Source organism: Hetaerina americana, unplaced genomic scaffold, assembly GCF_022747635.1.
Source record: "Hetaerina americana unplaced genomic scaffold, ioHetAmer1.1.p SCAF_3, whole genome shotgun sequence".
NCBI lineage: Eukaryota > Metazoa > Arthropoda > Insecta > Odonata > Calopterygidae > Hetaerina > Hetaerina americana.
Genome location: NW_027286874.1, coordinates 42,314,557 through 42,339,901, shown reverse-complemented (window position 1 = coordinate 42,339,901; position 25,345 = coordinate 42,314,557). Strand labels below are relative to the sequence as shown.

Genomic DNA, 25,345 nt, shown 5'->3' with positions numbered 1-25,345 from the left:
CCGTAGAAAACAAGATTTGAATAAATTATGGCCAAAAGTGTCAAACAAGGTTCAAGGCCGCGGATTGTCATAGATCCCCATTTGTATATACATCCCGTATGAAAAACATTGGTCTAAGGAATATTGTAAGTAACGTCTGAAATTCGATTGGATATGCTCGGATTGCTCAGTTTTAAGCTGTAAAGGGGAGAATTTCTCTGGGGTTAAATTTTATGGTAAACACACCGCCATTGTTGCGGAAAAGGAAGCGTTTTCTAAGTAGATTTGAAATGACGGAAGGTAAACAGCTTTACTACAGTCCTAGATCCTATAATCCGACTGTAAAATATTCAATAAGCAACGCGTACATAATAAAATAACTTTGCGCTTCTTGGATGCTTCGAATGGTGAGAAGGGAGTAGACATATTAGTGCTACCAGACCTCATTCCAAGCCATAGTCAGAGATACTCTCAATTAATGAAGGCTATTAGATATTTTCGGGACATAAAGTCGAATATACTACTTTAAGGTTAGATATTAGTATTCTTAAAATGTAATCAGGGGGATCGAGATGTTGCGGTGGCTATCGTACTGGCTTTCCACCCAGAGGGCCCGGGTTCAAATCCCGGCGATGTTGAATAATTTGGCACCTTTCGTAAAGAGTAGGCCAATGCCGACGCCGGGTTTCTCTCCACCCTTCATCCTTTCCTGTCCATCCCCTATGGCGCAAATGACCTCAGCTGTCGGTCGCCTCCCCTAAATACTACTACTAAATTTTCAGTGTGGAGTGACAGTAAATTTGACGCGAGAAATTGGCTGAATATATTACGGTTTCCGCAACTCGCTTTGAGTTTTAGTATTTTAGCAGATATTAACGAAATTGGTTATAGCGCTTTTATTTCTTCTGCATGTAAGTCTTCAGCTGAAAGAGGTTACTGAATGCTGGAAATCGATCGTGGAGGTCATTGGTCTCTGCGGCGTTGTCGAACATTGGCCCCCATGATTCAATGGTTTGAATGGTGGAAAAGAGCTTGAAATGTCAAAAGACCAATTCAAACGTAACTCTCATGTGTTTTCATACCATGAATCGCGCTGTTTTTATATAGATTCAAAGGGTACATAGTGTCACAATTGGCACTTAAATTCACAAGGCGTAACAGGTATTCTAATACCGGTGTTATTTTTTAGGATATAACTCAGAAAGGATCATTATTCTATAGTATTAAATGTAATCCAAACTTTTTGCGCTTTATATTAGCAAAAACATATCCACGTCCATTTTTTAAACCCGTCTCAGGTGGAAAATCTGATATTTCGGAAATGCCACGCGTTCCTATGTGATTCCTTTTTTTGGAAATTTTATTTTGCCTGTTAAAATGGAATATGAAATTTTAACTCAAAATGACATTGCTGCCTTAAAGCTCTACAGTTTAAATACGAAGCCTAATAGCCCTTTCTCATTGATTCTTATACCCTTTCCCATACAGTGATGAGCCGTTTTCGCGAAGACATGTATGTTAGCATTACATTTAATTGCCTCTACGTGGTATTTCAAAAACATTAGTGAAGAATTTCCGATGTTAAAGCGCACTGAGATTCGTAGTAATATAGATATGATTAATGAAAATATTAAGCCATTTGCTACAAAATTCCCGGCCAGCAACCTATTATGTAGAAGAACACTCTCTCTTATGTATCAAAAGACAATATAAAAGTTTCAGACTTTCTCCCTCATATGAAAAAGTTAGACGCACACAAAGATGTTCGCATTCATATTATCTGGACATTATTAACGAATTAACGAGAATAAACATATAATCTTGGTAGATTCAATAAATTAGAGAACAAATCACGTTTGCTGAACAGGTGGGTACTTCACAATGAAGCCAGTCACTATAATTAGTTACGTTAACTTTTCATTTGCTACTTTTAAACATTTTGGAATGAAGAGGCTACACTCGTCAATGCCTTGCGTGGGATCTTGGGATGAGCTTGAATTAATAAAAAAATAATTTTATTTTTTAAACTGCGAACTCCCTTTTCGTCGTAATATGACTTCAGGAACTCAAGAAAGATGTAAAGAGGAATTGGACAGAATATAAATGCTCAAGGATTTGAAATCCCAAACTGCAGGACTTAAAGCCAATGAAAGGGTATGGCTAGGTTCAATGTGTGTCTTTTACGGCGGCACTGGTTCGGTATGGGGTTTCTACTCAAAGCATGCCGCGGAATCGACTGGAGCGAGTGGGATGGGCGCTCTGAGGTTTCCCGTTTGTAGGGCTTCAATGATTTAAGAATGCAAAGGGTAATATTCCTCCGTTTTTTAAAATGAAAAAGTAGACACGGCCATTGATTCTCGCTTTTGTCGTATCAAATTGACCTACGCGGTTCTTTAAGAAAGAAAAAAGTCGTAAAAACAAACTGGCCGTCATTTCTATTTAACTGGTCACAGAATTCCTCATGATATAAATGGCAATTCAAGGGCTTTGAAAGTGACTGCAAGTCTGAAGATAAAGGGGAAGGAAGATTTGCCACTTTGCCGGCTCACTCTGGAACGCAATCCAAGGAGTTTTACTCCTTGATAATTTAAACCCATTTGATTGAGAGTTTCGGATGTCACAACCTCCCTATGTACCCTCATCTGTCCTTAAACGATTTTGGAAAGCCTTAAGCCCTGAATAAAACCGAAATAAAACCAGAAAAGTTGGGATGATCGGTTTCCCATCCTACCAGTATCATCGCCCTGTAGCTCTATAAGTTACGACTAAGAACACGGAGGAAAGATTGATCGGAAAATCTGCGAATTAATCGGGCAGATGGTAAATCCTACTTTTACTGAGGGATTTACTCTTGTCAATCCAACAGTAAAGCACTCAACGGATCAACGAAAATGTAGGCAGAATACTTAGCCAACCAATTAAAAAGTCATGCAACTTATGGGGAAAATACGAGTAATGATGCATACTCTCACCCTAAAAGAAGAAACGTTCTAGTATTAGCAGTTGAAAAATTGCGAAAGTTGTGCATTCTCGTAAATTGCGTAGCTTAATAATAATTCGTTACTTGTCGTAAGGGATCCAGACTAATACATGGAACATCATAATTAGTATGACATATGCAGAAAGACGAGGTTGAGAATGGAGAACAGAAAAGAAATCGGCCTTCAGTTTTCTCATTACACACCATATTCTCCAACCTACGGGTCGGTCGCTGAGTTAGATAAACCCATTTTATGTGAATTTTTCAAGTAATGGTCCCCTTGTGAGGAGCAATTCTTTTATAATAATCGACCACGTATATAACTTTTTCAACACATATTATTGCTCAATCGTGAAACTGATCAAGGAAGATCGGAGTAAAATCTTACTTGGTTGATGCCCTACCCTACGTAGTTCTCTGCGAGACACCGGTTCTATCCTGTGTGACTTTTCTAATAGACGTCAGGGAGGAATCACGAAATGAAAGAAGTTCTGAAAAGGAATGCAATGCGCAAGTAATGACAGATTATAAAGAAGGAGAGAATTTGTAAGATTTAAAAGAGGAACGATGAATCCAAGCGAAATCACGAAGGAAGTAGGAAGGGAAAATAATAAATCATTGAGGCCGTGCTATAAATAACCGAGAAAAGAGCGGAAACCATTTAGCGGAGAAATCGAAGGGAAATAAGGAAGAAAGGCCGCCTTGACGCACGTGATCATAAACTTAGAATGCAAAATTTTTTTAACAGATTCGAAATCGAGGTATTGATTCAAGAGAAGAAAAAGTTATTCGATCAAGAGAAGCACATATCACTTCTTCGGGCAGTAGAGGAGGGCAATAGACCTTGTACGAGGGCAAGATTCTGCAAGTACGAGTACTTATGAACGTGGCGTTAGTGACAGGATAAGATCGAGCGTTAGACACTCGCACATAAGTATTATGAGATGACATTCAATATCAGTATTCAGTATTGCTTCCTCATTAAACTAGAATTTCCTCCGAAAGATTGAGGCAAACGAATTTAAGTGCTGCACACCGTAATAAAATCTCCTGATGAAATTAATTGAAATTAATCAGAGTATTTCTCGTCCAAATCCTGTTGATGGTTCCAACGTATATTCGCTTAATTTTATAACGACACATATGAAATATATTTCTTCTGGATTTCCCAGACCCGTATTAAATGGATTTCATCTAGTAGATAGGCATCCAGGGTGTCAAAAATATTTGGTGTGTTTCTTAGGAAAGACGACTCATATCTGAGATCATTTGCGTCATTAAGGTGGGTAACTTGGTAGATTTGGATAATTTTATGATAGATGAGTAGTTTGGTCGAGGTAGAAGTTTCAGAGAATGGGCGGAGAGAATCCGGGAGTCTGCATTAGCCGACTCTTAAACCGAAGACGCCAAGGACACAATTTAACGCCCCATCAGACGGACGGCGCTCCCCACTTTGAAGTGCTCTTCACATGGCACCCCAAGTAGGGATCCGCTTACCACTGAAACATTCTTCCACCGCCGGAATTCGGACCCTTGCCCTCGGAGTGGGAATCAAGTACATTAACTAACACAACAACCTGATTCCACGACAAGAAAATATTAATAATAATAATATAATCAGTATTAAGTAATAGTGTTTATTTCCCTCATGATTCAACTGTATTTTCGTGTAGAGATCTGAAAGATTAATTTTCTTTCATAACTGCCATATTTTACCATAAGAATCTCATTCAAATTAAATATTATTGCAATTCATAATATTACGTATGGGCTTCATAAATTGGGTCAATGACATTCAAAAGAGTATGATAAATACATTACAATTTAAGTTAACTTATGGAAACCATTTCTGAAATTGATCCGCCTTTGTTTTTCACGCACCTCACCTAGCATTTCGAAGTTGCTGGAAATCCGAATTTCGCTGCGACAACGGCGAATGCATTCGTCCCGGATACATCTGCGATAAGATTAAAGACTGCAAGGATGGGTCTGACGAACTCCAGTGCGACACGGGTGAGTTATATTTATTTTATTACAGCATTAGTACGCCAAAATTCAATACCGAAGCATTCCACCATTATAGGCAATACGCTTGGTAGGTTAACTAATTAATTAATTTAGTCTCCGAAATCCTATTGATATTCAAAGGATATATTGAAACGATAAGAGTCAATAGTTATACCTATTAATTAATACTGCTTCCGCAACTACGAATTATTCTTTTGAAATAAATTATGTACATGCAATGGCACGAACTTTTTATTTTTCATCGTTTATATATCCAGTGATAAATAAGTCCAATATTAATTAATGCACCTCATGCTCGGTGTACGTACAGAGATAGAGTGATTAACACTGATTAACATTAGAGTGACTCAACTAATTAGTACTTCCTCGTTTCCTCTCTCCTTCCTTCCATATCTCTAGGGCCCATAATTTACTTTTTTCATCTCTGTAATTAATCTCTTGTTTAATCTCTGAAAACAACCATGGTATATTATTCCTCTGTAAACTCTTCACAGTCATTGTACGATTTTAAATGAAATTTAAACATTTCGCCGCATATTAAATCTCTCCCAATCAATGAGTTTCTCTTCCAAATTAATTTGTATTTGTTCCTCGTTTTAGTCCATCCATCCAATAGTCTAAAACTTAATCATCAACCCACACACCATTTTTTTTCCTCTTCCAAAACCTATATTTACATCAATGGATTCGCCATTTATCAGAACTTTATATACGAGTACCTCGTATTTCTCTATTAAAATATATATTTATAACAATTATTTCGTTTCTTTCGTCGAATTCCATTGTGCCAATTTTAACAGTCCCTTCCATTCTACATTCATCTAGCTCACTCTGACGTTCCCTTAACACATAGAATCGATCAAATCTAATGACATAAAGTGTCGTCTCCCTCTTTATCATGTTATTAAGAAATAATTTTATGTTTTTACCGAAAATATAAATAATATATTAGATACTTTAGTCATATAGTACGAATTAGTATCTCCAAGAAGTAATCTGGCTCCCGAACCTTTGTTTAACTCCTTTAATAAATTATCATTGTTCACTTGCTGATTCAGTCAATTCATACTTCTTCAGTCTATGATAATTTTTATATTATAAAAAGGTAAAAATGCTATAATGGAACCATGCTCGTATAAAAATATTATTACATTCAACTGGTTCCTTTCTTCTTGTTCCATCGAAAATTGACACTTAAAATTCTTAAGATAACTCCTGCCATCAGATAATCTATCTCTCTCACCAGTTTAATATAAACTTAACTATGACCCATTTTACAGATGATTTCGTCATTTGCGGAGATGGAACTAAAGTGCATCGCTATTACTGGTGTGACGGATGGCCTGATTGCTCATGGGATTTCAAGGATGAACTTCACTGTAAGCCAAATAAATTTCTTCAAGCTATTCTATAATTATTTCAAATTTCAGTGGTTAATTAGTAGGTTTAATTTCAAATCTTCAGATTTATATGACCACTTATCTTAAGTTTAAATCAGTTTTTCAAACCCTATGCAACTTCTGAGATGTGTGCTATAATATTTCGATGCTCAATCTGCTATAAGATTTTAATATTCAATGTGTATAATATTTCAAAAACAGAGTAAGTGTGCGATGATTATATTCAATTTGTACCTCCACTCAGCTTTCGATATTATTTTTTAAATAAATAATGTTTATTCTCTGTTAAATGTTTTGATGTTAACATTTGAGAATTAATTCATTAGTGAAATAGGTGCGTTCCGACAGAAAAGGGTAATTCCTTTATGCCTAAATACTAAGTACACAAGTAATTTCCATCATTTACACAAAATAACTTAAACTGAATAAGACGATTATACATAATAGCTAAAACTAGAAAGCTTTCACTGTGAATAAACATCCTTTTACCCCATTGCAGCACAAAATTGTGAATTAAGAATATGGCAGCTCTAAGCTTCCAAAGCGCTTCTCTCCTGGAGCATAAATTACTCCTAGAAGCTTTCCCTAACGATGCATCAATCTCCTTTCAATTCTCTCATCGTAACTCCGGTAATAAATATTTCAAACGATAAAAGTTAGAGTAGATAACTCTTTAGGAAAAGGTAGAGCTTTCAAGATCACCACCGGAGAGGGAGTCTATGCGGTCCCGAAGGTAATTGCTCCCTCGAGATTCCTCGTGGGTGCTAAAACTCACGGAGAAATATCAACCAAATATATCCCTTGGACTCACTGACACGGAAGTGGAAGAGACAGAGTAAATTATCGCGAAAATTTAAACTAAGTAACCCCAATTCATAGCGCTCAACAGATCTTCAGCCAAGCACACACTGCTGCTCACAGCGTGAGCCACTTTTCTCTTTTCCCTACGTTAGACTAAATGAAGGGAGGTTTGATGAAGCTTCAGCTTAACTGAAGATTTTTATTTTTTCTCCAATTTACCTGAATCATTAGTATTAAGATGATGCAATTTGAATAAGTTAAATCAAAGATGGAAGTATAGAATCTTTTTCGCTCCAGGATATTATCACGAATTCATGCACTCGAACCAAATGTAAGGAAAGATTTCGATCGGTGAACTAATTTTCACGGCCCGACCTATTACGAGAAGTAAGAGGGTTTTGGAGACTATAATTACTTTTTTGAGAGTGGACTCCAGTATAAATAAAAAATGGCAACTCAAAATATCTTGTCCTACGTTTTTTGACGCACTACATATGTTTTAATATCACATGCATTCATTGATACGACTTATCATGGAATTAAATATTAAATATGCGTTGTTTTTTTTATTTAAAAAAAGCTATTTCAAGTTATCATAAAATTCGATTGAAACGTATCACAGCAGTTTTAAAACTTGAGCAATGTCAACAACGCAAACTAAGGTAAATAACCCTTTCCGAGAAGCAATGGAAAATGAATCAATCAATACAAGAAATTTCGTATTATTGTGATTTCGTATTCTTAAGTTATTTTGGATAATTTCCAGATAGTATTCTTAGCATATTCGGGCATTAGGGCATTCCAGTATGTACCTGAATCCCTTTCAATTTATCTACTCAAGTCATAGCCTTCGAGGGCGGGTCAAATCGATTGAGATTGAAGTTTTAAAGCATCCTGCATGAGTATTATTCTTCCAATTCGCACCGATAATAGCCCCGATTTTTTGGATTCCTTCCTCTCCCGGTCGGACGCCCAGGCAACACATCTTGCGACGGCCCAAACGACTTCCTCTGCCCCTCGGGCCGATGCATCCGGAAGGCGAACGTATGCGATTCCCACTGCGACTGCGGCTGGGAGGGAGTGCCCCCCGGCATGGAGTGGAGCGGCGCCTTGGGGACGTGCGCCGACGAGAGGGACTGCGACGATTTCTATGAGAGCGTCAAAGGTGAGTGAGGATTAGAAGGGGAAAGAATTAATTGATCGAACGCTGAGGGAGAGAGGCGGCCGACCGCCTCCCCTCCACTCCTCTGGCTCCTATTGCGAATCACTGAAATGGGAATGCGAAACCCGGAAAGTGATGCGAACAACAGGATTGTGACCACGCCCTTTCATTGAGATACCTACCGACTAGTACTGTTCAAATCTGGATTGTAGTGGTTGTTAGGGGGTGGCGACCGACTTTCAAGATCATTTGTGCTGGTAATGTTAGGTGAGTTATTTGGCAGAGGTATGAGGGTTTTCCAGAGTATGAGGATATGAGGATAAGGGTGGAGAGAAACCCTCTCAACCCTCTCAAAACCCTCTCCAAAACCCTCAAAACCCTCTCTACGAAAAGCGTCAAGGAGCCCATAGGTCAACACCTATCCGTTGGGAGGCATCCTCAAAGAGCTCTCCACATCGCACCCCAAATAGGGGTCGGGATACCGCTGAAAAATCCTACCATCGACGGGATTCGAACCCGGGTCTTCGTAGTCGGAAGCCAACGTATTGGCCACCAAACCAGTCCGACTCCTTTGAAACTCTGGACGGTTGGGTTTTCAAATATGCGGATTCCATACGGAAGATACCTATGAAACCCATCTCTTCGCCCAGATATTCCAACCATCCCTTTTTCTTTACCGGTCCCTCCGATTTTTATTTATGAGAAGCTGCAGATGTCGCCACCCCTAAGAACATAAAATGATCCCGCACAACTGGATATGTGGTACCCGGAAAGATCATACCAGAATATGTGTCGCGAGACGCCAAGATACGGTATTCTGACGTAAAATTGTAAAAGAAAAAAGGACAGAACAAGAAAAAAAAGATAATTTCCGAAAATAATTGAATCAGACGAAAGGTAGACTCAATCGAAAGGTTCCGTTGAGCTAACAACACTATTGAGGAAAAGCTATGGCGGTGTCTCATGGGACACGCCATCTGACCCTGCGCGAGAGAAAATTCTCACACCGCAGGATATAACCAGGATTATGATGTCCGAAAAGTTTCAGCACAAATCCTGGGTGCTCATATTTCACTACAATTGTGCCCACTCTTTATTGGCGTTGGCTGTTAAAGCAGAGATTGTTTTCTCGCAAATCATATATAACAGTAAATAGTTTTGAAATTACCCAATATTTACTGTAAGGGACGCATCTTTGTGGCCGGAGAATAAAATCGCAAATTCCAGCGATAAATATGCAGAATGAGCACCATATTTATATGTTAGTCTTGGAGAGTTTTCGTTTTGTCAATGATGATTTCAGAAAAACATTTGCGAATTATTTACGCAAAGTTAAAGTTTTATCTCAAAGCTGAAATCACTGTCAAATGAAGCCATCTGGCTAATTCAAATACTGTTACGAATTATAGTTCGCTATAGCGTATAATATGACGAGGAAAAATGATATTTAATTTTGTAACAACAATCAACGTGAAAAGTAAATTCATTCGTTACTCTTATATCAATTGAACGAGTCCAAGCGGAACGGAATCAAGCCCTCGGGTGAGCACGAGCCAAGTGAACGAGAAATTAGACATTTCACACCAATCCGTCTGTATATTTCATAATATTTTCGGATACTATTGTTAGTTGGTGACGAAACCTTTGAATACTTCAAGCACTCCATAAATATAAATCCACTTCTGGACAAACACAGTCGGAAATAATGAACTCAAAAGTCTGAAGATGAACAAAATTGGCCGAGACGCTTGATTAATTTTTTTTTAAATCTCTGCAATGGAGAGTTATTCATTATCTGCTTTCAAACTAACCTATCAAGCCTATCATAACCTATGCTTCATTCCAGGCGTCCGCATATGCCGAGAAGGCGTGACTCTGAGTTGCATGGTGCCAACCGCTGCGATGCACGACGGGAAGGACGGGCTCAGCGAGGAGGAGAGGGAGGCTGAAGAGGTTGAGGAGGCGGCATTGAAGGCGATGGCGGCCGGTGAGAGGGAGCGCTGCATTCGACCCGACTTCATCTGTGACCACGTCAACGACTGCCAGAACGGCCACTCGCTGTCGGACGAGTTCGGATGCCGTGAGTATTGATTGCAATTGAGAAAAGGCTGTTGCTCCCGTAGATGTCAGGTGCATTCAGGGGAAACTACTGGCAAAAGAAGTTGTCTTGACGTTGAAGAGTGGACTTGAGTCTCATTGCCGTGAGATGAAATCCAAACCAAATAAAAGTTAAAGTAGTTCAATTCCATAGAAATTCAGGATATGCCTCCGCGATTGTAAATGGAATAATCTATCGAAGAAATGAGACGAAAATGAAACAGTATGCAAAAATCAATTTGGATGAGAAGAACATTTTTTTCCTATGAAGAGAATAATCCGATATGAAGAATAAACTTATTCAACCGGGCCTATTATTATTATTAGGACCGGATAAAGCGAGAACCCTTAGACCGATTTCAGAAATTGAATAACAAATTCACGCACGCGTAGCTGAAGGAACATGGAAAGGCTTTCTAAATGTCATCAGTTCAGCGATTGAAAATCCAATGCTAAACAATTTAGCGAGTGAAAACGCATAACCTAAATGTGATGACGCTGAAGTGAGCAAAGCGTCAACGGGTTTCCCATGCAAAATTGAGAATTTCTCATGGAAACTGTCCGAATGGTGAATTGGCCATATATTATTAAGAAACAACGAAACCTAATGACAAAGAGAGCCTTTCGGAAAGCATTGAGTCACATCAAAAGTAAAATGCAAGGGAATCCTGGAGCGACAATCTCAAAGCATTCTGGTATTATATGAGAGAGGCTCCGGGAAATTAGCCTTCAATACGTTTACTATACACGGGAAATGACAAAACATTACTCACAGTTTTGAATAAGCTAACTTTTGTAACTCCTCCTACCAAAAAGTACTTAATCGATTCCAGTAGAAAATTACCGTGTGCTTACCTAGTCAATAACTGCCGACGAATGAAATAACGATATCTTGTCTTGAATAAATACGTCCGCTGGAAACGCTTAAACGCAATAAATCTCCGGGTTTCGGGTAAATTCTTTCCTGTATCGTCAGAATAAGAGCTTTATTAAAAAATAATATGAAAGAAGTCATTGGAAGGAAATGAAGAGATTTGCAGAAAAGATGAAAGTCTGGAGAACTTCTGCAAGCCAATCCTTGGATTGAAAACTCGTGATGACGATTATTTTTTATACCTTTTAATCGATCACATTTTTGTAAAAATTTAATTATTTCAGTCGGTTAATTCTGTGAGGATGCAGAGTTTGGTCCTAATTTCAAACCATTTTCCCATATTCCCGTCTTTCTAACCCACAAGTGAATTCACAGGTTCTATATAAACAACTTTATAAAGAAAAAGTGAATTCACAGGTTTTCAGGTGAATTCAGGTGAGCAGGTAAATTCTACAACTTTGTGAATTCACAGGTTCTATGTAAACAACTTTAAATGTGATCTTAAACATTCTGAACCGTTGTTTACAGTGTAAACTGTTGTTTTGGTGTTGAAGGTGAGTTTTTTCATGACAAGGCTTTGTGAGTAAACTACAATGAAATGTAAATGTCTTTTAACTTTTACTAACGGATCCATGATCACATTACTGCAGTACAGCCTGTCATCATATCTCAATAATATTTATTGTGGCGGTCAACCGTGGTATTTACCGAAGGTACTCAACTCCCCGTTGCTTTGCCGACCGATTGCTCTTCGGCCATCCAGTTAACGACGAGCACAATTTTTGTTCATTAGTCTAAATCCGATTTTCATGTCAATAAAAAGTTCTGGTGTTATCAATCGTCCATACCTATCGACGCGATTGGTCTTTTCGAATATCGACCACTTTGGCAGTAAAAAAAATGGTAAGCGGTTGTCATTGACCAATATGATAATTATTCCTTCCGGAGATTCTATGGCTGTGTGAAAGTTTCATGAAATTCATGATTTCAGACCAGGGAGTGAGTGGTATGAAATCTACGGTTGTATTCGAGACGTTTTGTTCAACTTTTCTCGTTCGAAATTCACTCTACCTTTACGAGGGCTTCATGAAACTCACTCTTCCACCAGCGGTCATATTTTCACGTTTCAACTTTTTTATGCACGAAGCGATATTAATAGTTTCGTAAGGTAATATAATGAGGCTCTCCTTGCACTGTGTTACGGGTACAAAGTGACCTCAGCCATTGACGATTACCTAATAATCACATTTAGTTGGCACTGTTGGTCGGGAATCTAGGGTTAATCCGTCACGAATACCATAACCATTAAGTCCTCTTTTTCGTTGCAGCGTACGCGAACCACACGGACTTGCACATGATGTTCGATGTCCCGAGCAATGCCGTCTACACTTGCCGAGACAACCGCTCCCTGCCCAACGGGCTCCTCTGCGACTTCAAGCCGGACTGCGCGGAGGGCGAGGACGAGCTGGAATGCATCAGTAAGTGAACCTGCTTAGCGGAAAGCCCATATCAATTCTCCTGAGAGACTGCCAAAAATCAACTGCCTATTTAATCTTGCTTCATACATGGACAGGAGCCAAATCGATATTCAAAATATATCATTGGCAGGTATAAGAGCCAATTCCCAAATCTTGTGAGAAACGTTTTCGTTTCCTTTTGTTTTCTTTCCTAATTATAATATTTCTAGGATCTTCAATTCCCTCTTGCGAAAAAAAATTAACCTATTGAAGCCCGACTTGTTTATTTGAAGGGCAAAATAAAATAATTAAAAGTGTGTCGATAAGGAAATGGGACTGACCCAATTTAAAAATTAGTTCATAGAAAGGATACAGCAATTAGAAATATCCTCTTGTCATTCATAATGGTAGATACAGTATTCTAAATTAGTCCAAACTCGATCAATAGACGGCAAACTTCATTAGGTGGCTGCACCACAACGAAGTACAGTAGGTACGATTTAAATTGCGAAGAATAACTCAAACGACACCCATAGAGGAGAAATTTTGTGAAATTCATCACATTGTAAATGTATTCATTTTAACTTTCTGGCTGTCAGGGCCTCCCAAAAAGCCGCAGGGAGCACAGCGCAAAAGGAAGTCACTCCCCACCCGGATTCACGTTGAATTCATTCGCCCAATGTGCGAAATGAGCTCTACCCCACCTATCAAACCAACTTCCGGTGCGAAATTCACACATCGGGGTAGGGGGTCCAGTTCCTTTCCCGGTGCCACCTTTAATTCCCATGAAGATCCGGTACCCGAAAAATTACATGGCTTGGGTGAAGCTAAGGATGCCCGGAGAGGACACCCGGTTCCTTTAGTTAGTAAACCAGCGCTCTATACTCAACTGCCACACCCTCTCGCTGAGGAGGTGCCATAACTAATAAGACGTTCTGAGTGTCACGTAATTTCGTTTACTTATGATTCGAAGAAGGAAAAACATATGATCAAAATGTCATTGGCAATAACAGAATAAAAGACATGATCTATGTTTTATATTTAAGATTACTAAACATATTATATTGCTATGAAAAATGATCAGGCTCCTGATTTAGCAATGGTGGTTCCGTCTTATTGGGATAGATGCAATAAAACACCATATCGGAATAACATTGAGTAAGAGTAAGATCTTTCTTGGTTGAAGGTATTGAATATGTACAACATTCTTGATAGAATAAAAACTAAGTCTAAATTATAAATACGAACGATCCTCTCCCTAATGGGTATAATGCATTGGAAATTTAATGCATGGAAACAACTGAACATTCTTAATATATCCGTTAAAATCCATTAATGTGACGTCTGGCATACCGGATCACTACATGTACCTTTATAAATACTAGAATTTTAATCAGCTCAATGCACATTTGATTTTGCATCAGTGACAAATTTGAGAAGACACATGACAAGAAAATATCAACTGTAGTTAATAAATTTCAAGAAAATTGGGGATATGCCGTGACAATAACTTTCAACGGAGTCATCCGCTAAATACATATAAAACCACGCCTCGGTAGCACAGCTGACTAAAGCACTCGGACGGATATCGAAGTATCTGAATTCGAATCCCGGTCAAGGCGAATGATTTTTACACTCAGACATTTTTGCATTGTAATTGATAGTTGAACTAATATTTTCATAACTTTTAAGCAAAAGATCCTCCTTATGCTGAATGTTAGGTGAAATTTCATGAGCAATAGAACAAAATTCTTTACGGAAAACATGAACTTGATAATTATTACTCAATAAATAACAGGCTAACTTCAGAGAAATGGAAATTTTTCGATTCTGTTTCTCCAACTACGTTCATTGTTCTCCACTTGCGCTCTGAATATACATGGTAGATGAATAATCATAACAATTTTTCAATATAAACTAAAATCCCTGTGAACATCCTGAGGTAATGACAGTTACCATGAGCTAACAGCTGGGTAATATCTTTACCCAGCTACTATCATTATTCGTTGGGAATTACATGTCTTAGTGATTAATTAAATTGCGTTAGTTTCTATTATGATTAAAATAATATTAAAATACTTCAAAGCACAACATGAAAAAATGGGTTGATTGTGGCTCTTAATACTCAAAAAAATGAAGCAATTTCACGCATCGGAATTTATTACTTAACATTAAAGGGTTTCGGAAAATAATATTGGATCGTTTGTTAGTGTAAGCTTTACGAGCAGTTTCACGCCAGCTGAGAGGTGGGCGTAGTTTCGCGCAAGCTTGAAGGTTGCTTACTCCATTAATTTAGGATTGGTAGTTAATTGGGGAAATTGGGAAGGGAGAGGTGTAGAGGAAAGTGTGGCGTAGAATTAATCTTCAATTGGAGAAAGGAACCAAGGAGATTGGATTATACGTCCCTACAGGCGGAGTGTCCCCCCCCCCCCCCCCACACAACACGACTTCCATGAATGGAAGAGAATAATCGCTGAAAAGGCCTCTTTCGCTAATATAACCAGATCCTCATTGCCTCGGAATTTAGATTTAATATGAATCCCGATTCCCTTGTTTTTATTTAATGAGAATAATTAGTTTCTCATCGCTACTCAATTACCTGGAATAATGATTTGATTTTTTCATGGATATACCATTATTTTCATGACATAAGATTTTCAGAGGGAGATGAGTGATCTATGCATTTATCCTGTAAACAACCTAATCGTTGAATGAGTCAATGGCCAATGTCTATATGGAGCCGAATATTCAAATTAGATGCTTATCTCATTCTACTGCATCCAATCCGCTTTGCATTGCTACATTAACTAATACTATTACGTCATAATAAGTGAAATAAAATAATTATCCAGTTAATTCAGCACAATAATGAACTTAATTTTCATGCATTTTTTGGGAGTTTTTTTCTAACGATAGCGAAGTTTCAGATCATTTCCGTTTCTCAGATGATGACGTGTATCATTTAGCCACTTTCCTCTAACCTGGTCATGAATTTTACGATTGATTTTAATCGCAATTAAATGATCTGTAGATCTATGAAAAAAATAATTACAGATCTGGCTTTTATTCCCTCAGAGCTACCTTGTCCATCTCCTCTCCAGAACTGGTTCCGATGCGCCAACGGCCAGTGCATCCCTGCGAAGAATCGCTGCGACCTGCAGTACAACTGTTGGGACAAAAGCGACGAAATCGGATGCGGTGAGTACGGTTAATTGAAAGTACGCAAACAAAGTACTGCCCACTAAAAAGTAGCAGTGCCGATTCAATTTTTTCAGCCTGAGTCATGTACAGATTTATAATTAGCCGCCCGTCCCTCCAGCTCATACATGAAATATACGCAAAAAATGATTGGAAATTTTAAGCATGGGAAAAAGAAGGAAAAAATCCTTGATGATAGTTTGATGCCATATCTTTACCAAATTATTCCTCATTAATATTGAAACAGATTTATACTGCCTGCTAAAATTATTTTCTGAATAAATACGTAAATATTAATCTTGGAGAAAGGAAAACGGTTAGTTTTTTCCATTTATTCTCTACCCTCATCAATAAATCCAAATATAGACAAAGACTGCTGATTAGTGGTAGTCATAAAAGTTCATTTATTAAATAATAGAACTCCCAAGGAAGACCAATAAGTATATTATGTCTTTCTCCACTTACATATATTTGATGCATTCAGAAGTACACAATTTTATTACTTGCTCTTTTTATGGGTTTCAGATGACGTACCCTGTCCGAAGAACCATCGGAAATGTCTCAACGGCCAATGTGTTCAAGAGAACTTCTGGTGCGATTACCACCAAGATTGTGCCGACGTTTCAGATGAAACGGACTGTGGTAAATGCTTCTTTCTTCGGGTTTCATTTTGTGCCTTTTGATTTATTTGATTTCATTGATTTCCTATTTCAGAAGTGGCCTGGTAAGATGTCTCAGCTGTTCAGTAAGAATGTCTCTCCATCCTAGAACTCCTCCCAAAAGGAAATACATGTCTAGTAACTCACGAGCGAAATTTACTTGGCGAAAATGCTGTTCTGTGAAAAGCAAAATAATGTTGTCCTTGTTGCCGTCAAATATTGAATTTTTATTAAACATCTCCTTTCCGCTCAATCATTACAATTAGCTAATTTTTCGAAAAACTATACAGTTGAGAACGCCAGAGACGTTTTTGATGATTTTCTCGCAATATTTTACTCGAATAAATCGAAATATTTCCTCAATCTACACGTACATGCTGCGATATAGCATACTAAGTATGTTTTAGAAACTGTTACACATTTTCTTCGCCTTGTTGGCTTTGATACTGTAGTATGTGGCGTCTTAGTTTTTTCTCACTTACACCGTAACTCTTTCTGTTTTCATTAACTCCGAAAAATTATTGCGTAAACTCATCGTAAGAAACTTTGGACTTTTCATAAAGAAAATTATAAAAGTTCGACACCATGAATCGATTTCTTACAGAGATGCCACTTTTCAATATAATAGCAACATATTTGTTTATCTAATGACCGACATTTCATAGACGCAAAAAAATACCTTTAGAGTATCGAGCCACTGAATATTTGGCGGCGGTAGAGAGGGTGTCGAGGTCGAGAGAAATATCATTCATATGCATACTCGAACGTACACACGTTTTCAGAGCTGTACTCAATTTTCCTTGCTGTCTCATTATGTGCAAAGGTCTGTTAAAATAAAATAATATCCTAAACGGACTAATTATCGCCGTTATAAATGTGAATGGTCTTTACCTTTTCCAGGGTGGCCCAGAGAGTGCAAAAAGGACGAATTCCGTTGCAAGAGTGGGCAGTGCGTCCCGATGTCTTCGCGGTGCTATAGATCGGGTCAGCAGAGATTCGGATGCGCGGATCGCTCTCACCTCATCGGATGCGGTAAATATCACGTCCTCAGACCCATTTGAAATCAATTCCTCCCATTTCCCAGGGAAAACCTAAAATTACAGGAGTAAATACGTGTCAATAACTTATTCAACAAAATTTTACTCTTTGGTTACATATTATCCTTATTTTATGCTTGTAACTTACACGAATATAAATAATAATATGATCAATAAAACAATAATTTCAAATATTTTATCTTTTTAATAATTATAAATAATAATAAGTATAATAAAAATATACATATTTCTCTATTTTTTAATAAATAATTTTTTTTACTATTTAAAATGTATCCATTAGTCATTATAAATAATAATTTTGGCGATTATAATCTAAAATTAAATCTACCATGATGGCACATCAATAATAATAATAACATTAACGAAAAGTGTCAAAATTGCTGATTGACCTGACAAAATGGCAAATATAAACACTTTGCACCCATCCGCCATCCTGAGACATCAAAGTTTGAAGTAAACCAATAAATACTTATTGAATAATATAATTTAGATTTCAATTAGTAGATATGCATTTCCAATGGTATGGAAAATTTTAAACCATCGCTCTAGCTTAGCTTGAGAAATATATGATTAAATTCTTACTCCTTTGTTGATAGCCGAAGTTCCTTAACCTGATGAGAAATGCGTGGGGAAAAGCTTCTTGCTAGCCCAAAGGTCGCGGGATCGGTCCCTAACTATGGCAACGGTGTTTTGCGAACTGATAAGTTAATCGGAAGAGTAAAACTTACCAGTCCGAAAGGCACCCATTTTGACTGAAGGCATGAATTAATTGAAATGAATCTTTCTTCTTGCTTGCTCTTTGGGATGATGGCCAGAGGACTGGACGTGCAACAGTGGCGCGTTCAAGTGCCGCAACGGACCCTGCCTGAATGCATCCCTCGTGTGCGACGGAAGGGTGGATTGCCCGTGGTCGTGGGCGGACGAAGAGGGATGCCGTAAGTAAAAGTGCTTCTTGCCTTGAGCTGCGCGACCTGGTAACTTACGTAGATTCACTATGAAATTCCGCCAAATGTCATATGTAAACATTTTGTACAAGATTTTTTGCAATTAGATTCCTTTCGAACTACTTCCACTTTGGCCAACTGTACTGACAACATGTGATGGGTGTCAATATTTTGTAATAGTAGTAATATAATGTGATGGTGTAAATATGTTATGATGATAGCAACCACCATGTGACCGTAGAGAAAGAGACGACCAAAAAAGACATACTTCAATCAGTCTGGCCACGGAACCTTCTCGATCAGCAGCGTGGTAACACATTTTACGGTCAACCTGAACCGAATCATTTATACTCTTCTCGCTGTCCTCTTTGATAGCATTCTCCTGTTCCGTGACGGAGCCACTCTGCGAATGCCGTGACGTTGCCATCAACTGCACCGGCCTCGGCTTTAAAATCCTCCCTAAGGATATTGAACCGCAAATGACTAAGTTGTAAGTAATTTCACTAAATATAAATGCAAAAATCTTGAGAAAAGGTTTTTCCATTGCAGCATTGCTGTGCGCCACATGATTCCCGCGCTGCATTATGATCAAAATTAGAATATGACGTTAATTACATTTCTCTATTTAATAAAATTTTAGGCATGCCCAATTCAATAATGAAGTTGTGTGTTATTCGTATTGGCGCTCATTCGCGCACATTTATCCGCGCCTTACGTCCTATTCATGAAATCAAAGTTCCTTCCAGGATTGTGGCCGTGTTTCAAATATCCTACCTTCTCTCATTACTATCTACTTTTAGTTGTCACATTTCTCTAAGTTAGCCAATAATTTACGTTAGCTCTGAAGGCCTCATTTACTCATCCTCTACCAAAGAGTTCCTGTTTTAAAAACATAGTTCATCAAAGGATGTGAAATCTTTAATTCGAATCTTTGGTTTGGTTGAAAAATTTGTGATTCACCCAGAAAGTTCAATAATGTTTTTAGATTTCAGCCATTTCATAATTTTACCTACTTCTCGAAAAGGTATTCTCTTTTCTATTTCAACGGCAACCAGTGACTCCTACAAGACCATTAAGATTTCAAAGCGCGTTATTTCATAACATTTCCCACTTAGCGTAAAATAGCATTCATATACCAAAGGGAAATAAGAAGTATGAAAATACGATAATTACAGAAACAGAGAACGAGCATGATCATTAGTGTGAAAGAAGAAATTTTTTAAGGGAATGAATACAATTTCTGTTCATCAAAAGAAATTCATTCAATTAATTGAATTAATTAATTGAGCTTTGGAGATTGCACTCATTTTTCAGTAGATTCTCATAAAATTTTCTCAAGCAAAGTAAACAAGTTATAATTAATTTGACAAATTATAAATATATTTTAACACACATCCTTGAATTTCAAAAATAATATGCATTTTCAAATAAAAAGTATTTGTAATAGATCGATACGTTATAAACAAATAGATACCGCATTATTTTTCATGGGAGGGTTCGCCGAACAATCAATTTCTCTCTTGTCTTCATTAAGCCAATTCAAAACAAGAGTGATTTTTAAGTTAAAAATTGCTCAGCTTTTCTCCCTGGATGATATTTTATCGCTTGTTTTTCTCGTCTTCTTCTCTAGTTACATGGCCGACAATTTTCTCAATTACTCCTTGGATGAGGAAACGTTCTCAAAACTCCATCGTTTGAGTTACTTGTAAGTATGTTTCCATATTTTAGAGCACAACAACAGATAGAAATTAATCCCTCTCGATCGATTAAAACAATTGAGAATATTGCTTATACAGTGTTAAATCAAATCAAAACCCTGAGCCTTTGGGTTCATTGTTTGAATCTTTTGATTTTTCAGAGACTTGAGCAACAACAGTCTGACTCACATCCCACCGCTTACATTTAAAAGTCTTTGGAAACTTTTGATGCTAAACCTTAAAGACAATAACATCACTACCTTGCTCAACAGCACATTCTACCGACTGCCGAATTTAAGAACACTGTAAGTATTGAAGAGAGAGAGAAAACTGGCCAAAGTGCCTTTTGATTGATACTTACTTGATATTTGATATATATATATGTTTGCTTGTTTTTCATGATTTAAGAATAAATGATCATCGGTATTCGGTCTCTCTTCCAGACATCTTCAGGGGAACAACATTAACACCATTGAGTCAATGGCTTTTTATGGACTTTCCTCATTAACAACGTTGTAAGTGGACCCAGTTCAAGCAAAAATACATTCAAATAGTATGCTGAATTATAATTTCCTTTTATCCTTATTAGTATACGCCACAATTCGCAGGGAGGGAAGGGGCAGCAATCACAAACACGGTAAAAGAAATTTAGAAAGTCATGATCTTAGATCAATGCACTAAGCTAATGAGTTGAGATTACTCACAGAACGGTAGTAACCTCAAAACTTCCCCAGGACATAAATGTGACTAACAGCTACTGGCACATGGATTCCTAGTTTCACAATATTTTTACCATAGACATAAATTAAAATCCAGCCGACGTAAAGATTTTAGCTTACGTTACCGCTGATAGCATAAGATTTATGCTGGAATTAGTTAATATTCCGGATCCCGATAAATTTCAACTAATTTTCGATCAAATTAAAACAATTTTTGTGGCATGATTCAAAACATACAAAATAACCTTGGAAAGGAGTCAGAACCTTTCTTAACATAATTAATAATTACCTATACCCAGACGTTTCCAATCCTTAAAATTTCAACTAAAATCTCAAGTTTCACAATTATGTTAAAAATATTTTTCAGAGACCTCAGCCATCAACGAATCACTAATATATCACAAGGAGCCTTTCTTGGTTTAAGAAGCCTTGTCAGCCTGTAAGTATTTAAAATGTGATCAGAGATTTCCAACTTTCTCAACATCCTTGAACTAGGTTAAAATCATTGTCTCTTTTTTGTGCTTTACAGGGATCTTTCTCAGAACAACTTACAATATTTAATGGATGGATCCTTAAATGGACTACCAAACTTACTATTTCTGTAAGTATCTAAACCGAAAACTTATTTCAGCTCCTGAAATAAGCATTATGAAGGGGTACTTCGGCGAAATTGTATTTTATTCAATGATTTTAAATTATGATTGATACGAATGTGGAAGTATTGCATATATAGAATGCATCATAGGTCATAGTTCAGAAGTTTTTTACGTGGAAAACTTACATTAATCAGGTGTAAATTTAAGACAAAAGAGCAGAACATAGTAGAATGTATACCGTGCTTCACTTTTAGATATCCATGATGACCTTTTTTACTGCCATATAACGACATGTATATTAAGTATCATTATACATATTACATTATGCATTAACTATTACGTTTTTAACTGAGCTGTACTACTTTATTCTCAGGGACTTATCTGGAAATTCTATAAAAATGGTTGGAAGAAATGTCTTCAGAAGTGTCTCATCATTAAAGACGTTGTAAGTACTATTTAATCTGAATTTTCAAGTTCAACGATTTCTATATCCAAACATACGAGAGCTCGTTTCACTCTCACATTCGACGATCGGCATCCGGCACATGCGTTGATAGCATTCTTCAAAATCTTATCAATGTCCATCAATACTGTGCTTTACAGTAATTATCAGTAGACAGTTATTAAGATTGAGTCTTTCAGAGGGCCGGGAACTCGTCGAGCAAGTTAAACTGAAGAAGCTAAGAGAAATAAACCTTTTTCAATGATTACGAAATGTTAAGATACTGGGAATTGGCTTTAAAATAATTAAGGATCAAAAGTAAGTTTGATCATCTCTAATTCGTGGTTGCCAAGGAGCAATTTCATTCAACCTCTTAATTGATTAAGATTTGCACGAGTTATCTCTGAAAGAAAAGAGAACAAAACTAATTCTACCGAATAGTTTTCTGCTCCGTAGTTCAGTCAATCTTTATAATACGTTCCTAGAGGTTTAGATCCTAAGTTCCTTAAGTACGAGGGTGTTCATTACGGAGTGATGATAAAAATTTTTATGCGGTATAACTTAAGGCGCAAAAGTTAAATCCTGTGCTATACTGTTAGCTTTATGTGTGATGCATATGCAGTCCAAGTTTACACGATCTGATTCCACTATCATGCCAGCGTCAACAGTTGAAAATTGGAGCATGTTCAGCTCGCCTACACCTGATTCTGGCGATGAAAAACGCTTTCCACTAAGGTGTTTTTTCGCCCTGAGGAACAGGAAGAAGTCAAGTTTTGCGTAAAACTCCGCGCTAAAACACACATACAATATTTCTGTTACTACCATGTAGGTGATTGCCAATAATATTTTCATATTTCCGATATTAATCCAAATGTTATTTGAAGCTCTTCTCCCGCAGAGGCGACAGCGCTTTAAATACGTATTTACCTTCGTAAATTAATAGACTAGAGCTCCGGATCCACCTTCCTATTAAATTGTCTTCCTTCTTTAAGCAGACTCAACATAAGCCTTCTGCAGATTTACATAGGCCTCTGCTAATAAATTGTTTAGGCGAGAGCAAAATTGCAATGCAAGCGTAATGCTCGTCGCGTGCTACATCTATCCTTAGCGTAGATGAACTATACATGTTTCAACTTTCAACGGCTACCACTGACGCAATAATGCAATCAACTCAATTAAACTTTTACCACATATACGTTACACCTTAAACTAAAATATAACAACATTAAATCTTTACATAATAAATTATGTGATTTTGACCAGTCTTTATGGACACCCCTCGTATTTTCGGATCCATGCTGAGAACAATCTATTCCCATGGCCTTATGCCCACCCAGTATCGCTTTAGAGTACCTACTTCCTTGGAATTTGACCTTTTTCATTAACATTAAATTGACAACTACCACCACTCAGTGACAATCGTAACCAATTTTTCCAATAATTTGTTTTGCCTATGCCAAATTCATTTAGGTAATTTATCATTTCATTGATTAATTGATCAATAGCATGATTTTAGCCGTCATTGTCTTTTGCATTCGAAATCTCCAAGTTCTCCTGCACTGCCGTCGTCATTATTGCTTAGGTAAATCAGTATCACGGCAGTATTAAGGCATTCACTGACAAGTCATTGTTTGATTGGTTTATGGAACCAGAGAGAATTACACTTTTCACATTGTAACTATCAAATTGTACTCTTAACTGGTAATAATTATATTGTCAAATTGCATCAAGTCAGTATATAATAATTTTCCAGCAAAATAATAATAATTTTCCATAGTCGCAAGAGGAATAAACGAAAATAATTCTTATGTTCTCGTCTTTTGATTTTGATCTTCCAAGATTCATTTTCCGAGATTTTAACTGTGATTCTAATGCCATGAACGACCTTGTTGACATTAACGGGAAAAACCTGGGGATCGATTTGACATCTTTTATGTATTTTTCCATGGCGTTATCAGAAAGACGGACGAGTTCCGTTTCTGCTGCCTGGCCAAGCACATTCCGGAATGTCTACCACCCCCAGATGAATTCTCCTCCTGCGAAGACCTCATGTCGAACCTCGTCCTTCGGATTTGTGTCTGGGTGCTTGGTGCAGTGGCTACCGTGGGAAACGCTCTGGTCATCACGTGGAGAATGATTTATAAAAACACCAACCAGGTATGATTTTCCTGTATAATGTTTATTTAACAATCCTACCGGTCATTTTTCGAATTTAACCAGACAAAATAAAATCCCAAAACCTGATTGTTTCTCGCTAACCACTAGTAATTGAAAGCAACGAGATTATGCTAAATTACGAATTGATTTCATGAAATTTTAGCGATTGCCACAGAGATTCAAATTGAATAAACCCCATGAATATTTACATTGTCACGAAAAAATGAAGTCTTTGCTAAACTCGTAATATGAAATTCTGTAGCTTTAAGCGTTAAAATTACGACCAAAAAAGTTAGGTACACACATAATATAGAAGTACAACATGCATATACACATGCACATACATAAATACACGCACACATACATATACAAATATAAACACAGACGCATACATACTTGTACATGTGACCATTGATACTGTAAAAACATAGGAAAGCAAGGTCCAGAGATAATAGGAGGAAGATTTTAGTTACCAATGGAACATTATGTATTGTAAGAAACTATCGATGGTAGGGTTGAAATTATAGATGATGGCGCAGTCAATCTTCCAAAAAATAGACTCTAATCACGGTCAAAGTATGTCCGGCTCAGGGAGGGTACCGGACATCATCTACCAGAGTTCTGATCGTGGCTTACGTCGCTCCGGTCGCGACTCGACCCCGGGTGACAAGTGCTTAGCCACTTCCCGGGACCCCTCGTCCGACGGGTCGACGGGCGATGGCGCGGCATGTCGCCGCATCCCTCCCCCCCGACTTCGTCCGAAGAGGAAGAACCAGCCGTGGTCTCGCGCAAAGAGCGGGTAATTCGGCAGCGTTCCACGGCGGACCTTCTTCGAGAGAGCACCAATGGGTGCCGTCACGGGGCATGAGGTAGCCTCAGGGGGGGAGTGGCGGACTAGGGGTCATCTGTGGAAGGGGTGTGGTCGGGAAAAATAAGGGGAGATATCTCGATGTCTCGAGAGCGCTGGGAAGATCGTCGACACCTTGGCTGTCCTCAATGGAAAAGGATGATGGGGTATCTGGAATTTTTGACGTCGGGAAACTTGTATATGTGTCGACTTCCGGGGTCGGTGGCGCTTCCTTTATTGTCATTCATAA

General features: G+C 37.8%; 1 protein-coding gene across 1 annotated transcript in view; it reads left to right on the top strand.

Annotated features, from left to right (window-relative positions):
- The window catches only part of LOC139690013 (G-protein coupled receptor GRL101-like), an 85,105-nt gene that overhangs the window by 47,593 nt on the left and 12,167 nt on the right, over positions 1-25,345 (top strand). Inside the window, exons 4-20 of the mRNA XM_071587193.1 lie at positions 4,850-4,972; positions 6,268-6,366; positions 8,165-8,353; positions 10,197-10,430; positions 12,650-12,799; positions 15,854-15,976; positions 16,502-16,618; positions 17,536-17,667; positions 18,509-18,628; positions 19,013-19,127; positions 20,268-20,342; positions 20,496-20,639; positions 20,778-20,849; positions 21,421-21,492; positions 21,583-21,654; positions 22,023-22,094; positions 24,050-24,248. Coding sequence (XP_071443294.1) covers positions 4,850-4,972; positions 6,268-6,366; positions 8,165-8,353; positions 10,197-10,430; positions 12,650-12,799; positions 15,854-15,976; positions 16,502-16,618; positions 17,536-17,667; positions 18,509-18,628; positions 19,013-19,127; positions 20,268-20,342; positions 20,496-20,639; positions 20,778-20,849; positions 21,421-21,492; positions 21,583-21,654; positions 22,023-22,094; positions 24,050-24,248 — 2,108 coding nt within the window. The remainder of the gene's footprint in view (positions 1-4,849; positions 4,973-6,267; positions 6,367-8,164; positions 8,354-10,196; positions 10,431-12,649; positions 12,800-15,853; positions 15,977-16,501; positions 16,619-17,535; positions 17,668-18,508; positions 18,629-19,012; positions 19,128-20,267; positions 20,343-20,495; positions 20,640-20,777; positions 20,850-21,420; positions 21,493-21,582; positions 21,655-22,022; positions 22,095-24,049; positions 24,249-25,345) is intronic.